At 27.3% G+C, this 10,000-nt stretch overlaps 1 protein-coding gene and 2 long non-coding RNA genes across 7 annotated transcripts in view; 2 read left to right on the forward strand and 1 right to left on the reverse strand.

Annotated features, from left to right (window-relative positions):
- The window catches only part of LOC136084881 (uncharacterized), a 32,764-nt gene that overhangs the window by 11,748 nt on the left and 11,016 nt on the right, over window positions 1–10,000 (forward strand). The gene's annotated exons all lie outside the window — the stretch shown is intronic.
- Window positions 3,862–6,882, forward strand: LOC136084879 (uncharacterized). Of its 4 annotated transcripts, none has more exons than XR_010640917.1 (4): window positions 3,862–4,240; window positions 4,650–5,413; window positions 6,086–6,244; window positions 6,656–6,882. It is a non-coding gene; the product is annotated as an uncharacterized LOC136084879 (long non-coding RNA). The 4 variants fall into 4 exon arrangements; XR_010640916.1 differs by lacking the exon at window positions 3,862–4,240 and having other exon boundaries at window positions 4,276–5,192; window positions 5,276–5,413; window positions 6,656–6,868; XR_010640914.1 differs by lacking the exon at window positions 4,650–5,413 and having other exon boundaries at window positions 3,888–4,240; window positions 6,656–6,860.
- LOC136084880 (uncharacterized) overlaps window positions 8,797–10,000 on the reverse strand; it is a 4,837-nt gene continuing 3,633 nt past the window's right edge. For both annotated transcript variants that reach the window (XM_065806115.1, XM_065806116.1), the window contains 2 exons: window positions 9,625–10,000; window positions 8,797–9,125 (listed from right to left, as the gene is read on the reverse strand). The exon at window positions 9,625–10,000 is cut by the window's right edge and continues 185 nt beyond it. In XM_065806115.1, the coding sequence (XP_065662187.1) occupies window positions 8,901–9,125; window positions 9,625–10,000 (601 nt within the window). In that variant the 3' untranslated portion in view covers window positions 8,797–8,900. The remainder of the gene's footprint in view (window positions 9,126–9,624) is intronic.

Raw genomic sequence — 10,000 nt, forward strand, 5'->3', positions numbered from 1 at the left:
TATATATATATATATATATATATATATATGTATATATTTATATATATATATATATATATATATATATTATATATATATATATATATATATATATATATATATATATATATATATATGTAAATTATGTTAGTGTATTTTACAAATAGAGTGCTCAATGTTCTTAAAGAACAGAGCAATAATAAATTAGTAAAAAACACTTATCTAACTTTTTTCTTCTACTTGAACTTTCACCATTGCTGGATCATCAGGAAGAGTTCTCTTTTTTTCTTTTTTGTTTATTTCTGGATCATCAGGAAGAGAACTCTTCCTGATGATCCAGCTATGGTGAAGCTTTAAGTAGAAGAAAAAGGTTAGATAAGTGTTTTTTACTTATATATATATATATATATATATATATATATATATATATATATATATATATATATATATATATATATATATATATATATATATATATATATATAACTGAAACGTTAAGTTGATGGAATCATTGCTCCACATGGCTTGTTTTTGTCCATTGGGTATAGGTATCTGTCCTGCAAAATTTTGGGTCGGTTGAGCATTTACAGGTCAAGCCATTATTAACATAAAAAATAAACTATAAAATGGCATCATTTAATTTGAGATCCACTCCAGAGCACTGGTTTATTACCTACTACCTTGTATGCTGGATGTATTTCAACTGCTCCAGTTTTATCATTTAAATGAAGGACAAACCCTTCCAAAAGTTATAAAATTGTAAGTCTTGTGATGCTGTTTTTATAATTATATGCAAGCCAGAATAGCAATGCAGCGGTTCACTCATGTGTTAGAAAACTTTGACAGTTTTCTGATACATGAGTGAACAGCTGTATTGCTATTCTGCATTAGCAGGATTGGACAGGAATGGCGTGCAGTCAAACACTGTAACTGACAATGCTTAATATTTTTTTCCTTTACAATTTAACCATGTTGTTTTGATGTTTTAACAATTTAAATGCAATATTTAAAAAAATAGTTACGTTATTAATAACTTTTAATTATTTTTCTATAAAATCTTTTCTAAAGTTTTTATTTTACGTGAAGTCTTAAAATAAAAAAGTAATTAAAATGATTGTTTAAAATCAATGCATTTTGTGTAAATTAACAAAAATATTATATTTAAATTCTTTTTTTTAATTAGGCTGGTATTTTTATGATGAATTTTAAACGTTAAAATTTAGTTCAAAAAACTTAGTTTAAAACTATTTTTCCATTTTTTAAAAAAGGTTATTCTATAATGTTACTTTAAATTATGAATAAGTTAAATTAAATCTTCTCATTGAAATGGAATTGCTTTATGTTTTTGTTTCTATTTTTACAAAGAATTGTTTAAAACCTTTTTTTTTTTTAACTTGACTTACTAATCAGAGCTTGAAATTATTAAAAATTACTATTTAATAAAAAACTACTTAACTTTTAAAAAAAATTTTTTTGAGTCAATTTTTTAAATTATACAATTGTTTATACAATTTAAAAATAATATATATTACACTTTTTAATAATTTACCCAGCAAGCACACCCATGCGGGACCCGTACAGTGTTAATCTGGTCATCCATTACGGGGTAAATCTGGTACTTTTCAATGGGATTTATCTGGGTCCCTTCTGGGATTTCCTGGATGTGCGCACATCCGGGGCCATGTGAAAATTTGTGAAAATTTCTTAAACTTACTTAAGATAATTTTAGCGCCTATTTAAATATCTGGCATGTTCCTTTTAAAAGTAAAGTAAAATTTTCAACTTTATTTATTTAACTGTCATGAGTTCACAATTAATGAAACGACAAAAAATTGCTGCGGTGGTGGCAAAAATTATGGAGGATAATAAAGTTGATGTACGTTTATATGAAAGTTCAAGCATGAATGAATGCCAAACGGAAAACAATACTACCGAATTTTATGATAATCAAGATCGGCTTGCACATTCTAATGATGATTCTGATAACAAAAAACTAAACCTAAACAAAAATAGCTTAAATAAGGATATAGGAAAATGGGCAGTCAGTTTTAAAATATCTCACAGTGCTTAATACAGTTTATTACCAGTTCTGAGAAAACATGGATTAGATTTGCCTAAAGATTCTAAATCGCTTTTACACACAAAGAGACGTATTAAAACCAAATCTGTTGCAGGTGGTGAGTATTACTACATTGGATTGCAATTTTGGCTTTCTCTACTATTAAAAAAATCTCTTCTTTTAACAGACCTTTCAGTTTTTACTTTACATATCAATATCGATGATATTCCTCTGTTTAATAACTCAAACATATCACTTTGGCCAATTCTGGGTTCTTTTTTAAAGTTTGAACAGAATGTGTTTCCAATTGCTTTTTTTCCAGTTCTTGTAAACCAAATTTTATCAATAACTATTTAATAGATTTTCTTGATGAAATAAAACGTTTTTAAGAAGTTGGTGTTATCTGTGACAAGACTGGAAAGGCATAAAATTAAAATTAGAAGCAGTTATTTGTGATGCACCATCTTAGTCATTTGTTAAGTGCATTAAAACACATAATGGATACAATTGTTGTGAATGATGTATTCAACATGACGAGTGGTATTAAAAAATAGTTTTACCTGACTTATTTGCTCCACTAAGGACTAATATAGACTTTTTAAATCAATATGATTCAGAACACCATACTGCTACATCTCCTTTCACAAAGTTAAATTATTATATGGTAAATGGGTTTCCAATAAATTATATGTATTGCATTTGTTTGGGTGTTGTCCAAAAAAATTTAAACTTATGGATTTGTGGCCCACCATCATGTAGGTTGTTCTAAAGTATTATTACAGTAATTTTAGAAAAACTTTTTGCTTTACCACCATATATTTCAAAATAATATTCTAGAAAGTCTTGTTCCTTATCTGAATTAAGATGGTGGAAGGCTACTGAGCTCTGTCTTTTTTTGATTTATACAGGGTCAGTTGTTTTGAAAAGATTATTGTTACCTAATCATTATCAAAATTTTATTGCCTTATCTGTTACTGTCAGGATTTTATTGTGTACTTCTTTACTTAAACATTATGCTGGGTATGCTGGTCAGTTGTTGCAATACTTCGTGCAGACTTTTGAAGAGCTATACAGTAGAGATCAGGTAGTATATAATTTGCATTCATTAATACACTTAGCTGATGATGCAAAACACTATGGTGCACTTGACAATTGCTCGTCATTTAAATATAAAAGTTATCTTGATCAGTTAAAAAAGCTTGTTCCCAATGCTCAATCATCTTGTTCACAAATAGCCAAAAGAATTTTTGAAAATGCTGATATTTATACCTGTCAATGTAATTATATTGTTGGTTTTAGTAAATTACACACTGGCGGTCCTGTAAATATAAAACTGAGCCATTACCTTCAATTCAAACAGTATCAAAACAAGAAGTGTCTCATGTCTATCAGTGTTAGAGATAATTGCTTTGAAATCATGGTAAAATTGGAATTGTTAGAAATATTTTAAACCCAACTGCCAGCAATGATAATGTTTATATTCTTTTTGAAGAGTTTGTTATTAAAGAATCTTTATTTTAAAATACATGTAATTCTCAACAGCTAAATATTTTTATTGTTGAAAGAACTGATGGTTTGTATGAGTGTTTACCGCCCAGTAACGTAGTAAAAAAATATTTTTGTTTACCATATAAAAATGGATTTATTGTAATGCACTTTTGAAACATTTTTAGATTTTGTATTTGCTTTTTTAATTTTAAATTTTCATATCAGATTTTTATGTTTATCAGTAACACTAATCTGTAATATTATCATATGCATCATATACACATCCAATGTTTATTACCTTGTCTTGAATGTTAATGTAATTCATTATATCTTTGTTTAAAAATAAATTTATTGTTTTGCAATTTAAAAATTAGTTTTGGTTATTATTAGTTTTATAGTTGAAACATAATTACTGGAATGTATGCTGTTGTGGTTTTTGACAATGAGATGGAAACTAAGTATATTCCCTTCAATTGGATAATCAATAAAATTGAATTTCAAGAAGTTTCAGTTTTGGTTAGACAGCGTGTAGAATTAAAATGCTACTGGCTTCCATGGTCAAATTTCAGCAAAGTCAGTAGGGCACAAAAGCTATGTTCTGAACCTGAAACAGATTGGAAAACTTACTCTTTTCGATTGTTAGCAGTTGCAGATAAATTTTGGTTTCTATAATGCTGTTGATGAACTCAGACAAGTTTAGGGACTGTTGAACCAGTAATAATTTTTTTTAATTAAAAATAAAAAAATATTTACTGTTTTAGATGCAGTAGTATATAACTAGTTTTTGTTTATTTTTGTTATTTGATTTTGCCATTTTTGATTTTTCAATAAACTCTGTGTTCATCACTGAATACTACAAATATGTTTTAGTAATTAAATTTATGCAAATTATATTAACTACAATTTACTTTCAAAATAATTTGTGTATAAGCTTAGTGCAGTGTTATTATTTTTGAAATGTGAGTTGTAGGTAATGAGAAAGAAGCCTGGAAAAAGTTAAAAGTAGCAGAGGAGACATCTAATGTCGAATAGATGTTTACCAAGCAAAAAAGCATGGCGTAAGCTATTTTATATGCCTCAAATTTATGTTAACTTACATAGCAACATTCTTGTTTTTAAACAGGCTAGAAAAAAAACTGTCTAACATCAAAGATGTAATTGAGAGTACTGATTCGGAAAATAAATACAGCAACAGGTGTTCTGTTTGTTTTTAAATTATTTTAAGGACTTCTAAATGCATCAATTTTTTTGCAAAATGTTATTTGTCTATTCTTGTCTGTTATGTTTCTGTAATTGCCTGTAATAATATTTTAAATTAAATAATGAGTTTAAAAAAAAATTGTTTTTAAAAAATCATAGAAGAAAGAAAAGAAAGATGTCAGAAAAGCTTCCTAGGCCTGTAATACCAGAGATAGAGTTGGGTGGGAAACAGATTTTACTACTTAACTGAAAGATTTAAATATGATAATCATCAATAAAATAAATCATTAGTACATGAGTAAAATCAGTTTTCAATTTAATTATGTGTTGATTGTATAAATAAAAAACTGTAGCTATACTGATGAAATATGAAATAAAAATATTGATTCTGAGTTAGTAGGGGATGATCATTTTGAGAATAGAAATAGTGGATTGTTTACTCCTGTGGTACGCACGCAATCATCAGGTAAAGTTTATATTGTTGTAACATGGTAGACTGCTACAAATAATATAATTTTCATATCCTTCTTTACTACTTTTTTTTTTAAGAAAAAGAAGTTCAAAATAGACAAAATAAAACACGTTTTGAAATTCAGTTGGAAATTGTTGTCAAGTCAAATGATGTGTCTGGTCTTTCTTGTAACACGACTACTCCAATGTTGAAAACTATTGGTTATACTACATCATGTATTTCTTACATTTAATATATATTTGATAAAGTTCAGGTTTATATGTTAGATATATCAAGTTGGATATTAGTAAATTTGTTTTTCATGTCTTCAGTGGGAGACATGAAAAATTATTAATACATTTAGCAAGACTTCAAATAGATTACTAGAATGTCATGAATGTAGTCTCTAAATTCAATAGGTCAAGATGTTGAACTTTCATGGCACTAGTTTAGTGCCATGAAATAGTGCCATAGGGATTTAGTAAATAACCTTTTTTTTTTCAATGATAAAGTATCATATCAAATATGAATCTAATCATTTAATATTTAGGTGTAAAAATTATGCTGTTAAGTTATTTTCATTATTTATTAACTGAATTCAATAAATTATGAGTTTATATTATATATAAACCATTATATATTAAATATAAACTAATAAATATTGGTAGTGATATGGTAAACCCCATTAGTAACATAAAGGAAATCGGTTTATGTTCAGGGGTTCAACTAATCTGATGACTAATGGGATACACAAACAGCATGCGCAACCCCAAAATGTTAACTGATTTTATTTACATCTTTTTTTTTAAATCATGTAATTAAAAAATAATGATTTTTGAATCACTATAATATATCACCTTAATTTACTTATTTGATTTTGTAATTTATTTTTGTAAATTTATTGTCAGGTTCAGGCCCTTGTAAATAATGGTGAAACGAATCTAACAAATTTCGGAGGAAGGAACATGATGTATTTACTTTCTAATGAACTGGCACGAAAATTTAACCTAACTGGCCAGAAATCAAAAAACCATTTCAGCCATTGCAGCTATTTCAAATAATTTTCTGTAAGTATGTTATATCATATGCTCTCCTTATTTTCTCCTTTTATTGAGTATTTTTTATTGTCATATTAAGTAGTGAAAAGAACATTGGTATTTTTACCCTATTCTATGTTATTAATACTTTTTTTTCAAAAAATTTTGAACTTTTTACATATATTTAAGACTTATTAAGAATTAAAGTGTCTGAAGAATGGCTAGTTAAGGTCATCCAAAAGTTTGGTTTATGTTGGCCTCAACACATTACTATAAAATATTATGATTTGATTTACAAGGTATACCTACCAAATCAAATAATATTTTATAGTAATATGTCGAGACCACCTAAAGCCATACTTTTGGATAAAATATATTGCAAAAGCAATGTTACTATAGTAATATTTCTTTTGCAATTTATTTCAACTAACGTATGTTTAGGTGCTGCAAAAAATTTATCAAAAAAAACTTCTTGAAGAAGCACTTTCTGCTTGGTTTGGTAATGCTCGAGATAGAGGCAAAGAAGGCCGAAAAGAGCGAATTTTGAATGCAGCATCAAACATGTAGAATGTACATAATGCAGCAGCAAACATGTAACATAAAGAATATTGCAGAGAGCACTTGCATATATATTTATTACATTTGTAATAATAGTTTATTTTATTAAAACATACATGTATATGTCCTTGTGTTTTCAATTTGCATATAGAACATTTAGCTTTTAAAAATTTTATAAAAAATTATCACGATTAAATTGATCATTCGATTTGTTCAAAACAAAAAAATTTGCTTTAAACGAGTTATTACTAATTAAAGGTATAATTAGGTATATCAACTGTATTGGGACAGCACAATATTGCCCGATGTGGGTCGATGTGGGTAATGTGGGTTGCATAGCTATTATTGTAACTGGGAATCGCTGGAAAAAACTGGCTATTTCAAAAATGGATAGAGGAACAGGAGAGGCTCAAGCAAATGCCTGTATTGTAGTAATTGAGTAATGAAATCTGTGTTCACAGATCAAAGGTTTTGTGTTCGACACAACAGCTAGCAATACAGGGGTTCATAATAGCGTATGTGTTAGAATTAAACAAACTCTGGGAACTTAAATGGTCTGGATTGCATTCTGTCATTACCTCGTGGAAGTTGTCCTTGTTTTCATGTCTTTGTTTGGTCCAATTGAAGGTCCATCAACTGCACTATTCAAGCGATTTCGGAAACAATGTTCTTCAATGAATTAAGATGCTTATTGTACGGCAACCAATAAATTGTTTCAGGATCCAATATTGAAGAACACACAACAGGAAATGCTTCGGAGTTTTTATGTTTTTTCTTCTGATTTCTCGAAGGAAACCGAGGCTCCACACATGGCAGTTGTAAATGATATAGCTGAAAGGGAAATCAGTGTTATTGAAAATCACAATGACACATTGACGAAGAAAGAAGAACAGAAGCAGTTTATTCTTTGATTGGTTGCAAATCATCGCAAGAATTTTCTAACTCTATTAATGAAATTACTGTCGTAGATTATACACTGCGGAACAATTTTTTTAAAAACTATTAATAAAACTAAATAAAAACTGTCAAATTTTTAAACTAAATTCTGAATAAGATAATAATTTTCAGTTAAAGTTATTAATTACAACTTTAATTTCTTAATTTTCAATTTTAAATCGATAATCGACATTTAACAATATCTATTTTGCTTGCTTTATAAGCAGGAGATCCAGGTTCGAAACGAGCTCTGGACAAATTTTCGCGTCACGGTAAGGAAGGAGGCGTGAACTTCCCGGTTAAATGCACTTCCGCGGTGCTCTGTGACAAGACCGTTAGGACTTCTTGGGGCACCTAAAAAAAAAAAAAAAAAATTTATTTTATTTAAGCTGGATTGACCTGTTAGTACTATTTTTTTCATTTGATTTTGCAAAATTGTTATAATCATAACAAAGAGCAAAAATAAACTTATATATAAATATATATATATATACTATATATATATATATATATATATATATATATATATATATATATATATATATATATATATATATATATATATATATATATATATATATATATATATATATATATATATATATATATATATATATATATATATATATATATATATATATATATATATATATACATATATATATATATATATATATATATATATATATATATATATATATATACATAATCTTGAAAGTCATTTTCTTGTTATACGATACAATCTTATTAAAATTCAATGATATGTTTTGATAAAAGTCATAAAAATGCTGAAGTGGGCAAAATTACATAAAAATGGATCATTAATGACCGTAAATGTGGACCGAGGTTTTAAACCTATATTTTTAAGAAATGATAGTTAGTCCATAGTAAAGTTTTTGAACGTATCATAAAGCAGTGTGTATTGTGAAACGTAGTAAATGTAGTGTTAAAACCGTTGTGGTCGAAATGCAACAGGTAACATTGAAAAAAGGAAAGGAATATTGACAAAAGTAGTTTATTAAGACATTTTTGAAAGGTCATGCTATTCCTCTTGAAAGTAGAGCTATTGTAAAGCCATATATTAATTGTTATCATTTCTATTGGTGACAAAATTGACTTTACTACAGCTAAGAAAGCTGTTCTACTTTATGACTAAACTGAAACTAATAAAAAATTTTTGTTTAAATTTATTTTATTCAAATGTCAAAAAAGCCTTATAAAAAAAAATTCTTACACCACATTTACAGATTTCAAGATCTGTAGAAGGCATAAAAGAATACCCATTTGTAGCAGACTGTCTTTTTACAATATCAGTGCTAAATTTATGACTAAACTGATCACAGGAAACTGTCTTTTTACTAGGTGCATTAAGTCCAAATGTCCACAAACCAGATTTTACATCAAACACATCTTCCCACTATTAAAAACAAAAACTTAATCAAATAAATTTTTATGTACATTGGGTTCGATAAACAACAAATGTGCAAACAATTAGCATATATACTCAGAAAAACAAACGTTACATTTGATGATTTTTATTCTAATTTTTCCTTCAAAAATTAAATAAAAAAACTAAACTTGGTAAATAAATAGTTTATTTACACTAGAGAAAACTATACGTTATAAAACCCTGTTTTATAACATACAGTTTTCAAAACTCAAAACTGGGTTTCAAAACTCTTAACCTCAATCTAAATTTTTTTTGAAATTAAGTAATATATAAAGAAAATCATGTGACTAGAAATATGGTTAAACAAAACTTTGTAATCCAATCATTTTGAAATTTTTTTATTGTAATAAAGTAATTGTGTGCATAAAACATGCACAACTAAGCAACATGAGCTGACTAATATTGCTATAAAACATGAAATACTATTAATTGACAAATGTATATGTGTATAAAACAACTAAAATACCTTTTCTTTTGGTAGTTGAGCTTTATCTTCTAACTCATCTACTGATGTAAATTCATCTTGATCATTACTTATCCAATCAGTAGTGTTTTGAACAAGATAAAAATGCTCCCTAAAAACTTTTAGATGAGAACACAAAAAACCTTTGTCTAGATTGTTAACTTGTCGAGTAGATCCTTCAGATACTTGACATAACGAATCATGACATTTTACAACTTTTCTCAACGATCTACTGAGTTCAAAAACTGTAATAAATGTGCACGAATCAGAAACTACTGAATATCTTTCTATGCCAGATTTTGAAGCTAACTTAAAAACATTTGATGTTAGACATAATAAACTCTCTATCAGTTTTTTCCTGTTTATTAAATTATTTTCT

The sequence above is a fragment of the Hydra vulgaris genome, chromosome 09, assembly GCF_038396675.1.
Source record: "Hydra vulgaris chromosome 09, alternate assembly HydraT2T_AEP".
Taxonomy (NCBI): Eukaryota; Metazoa; Cnidaria; class Hydrozoa; order Anthoathecata; family Hydridae; genus Hydra; species Hydra vulgaris.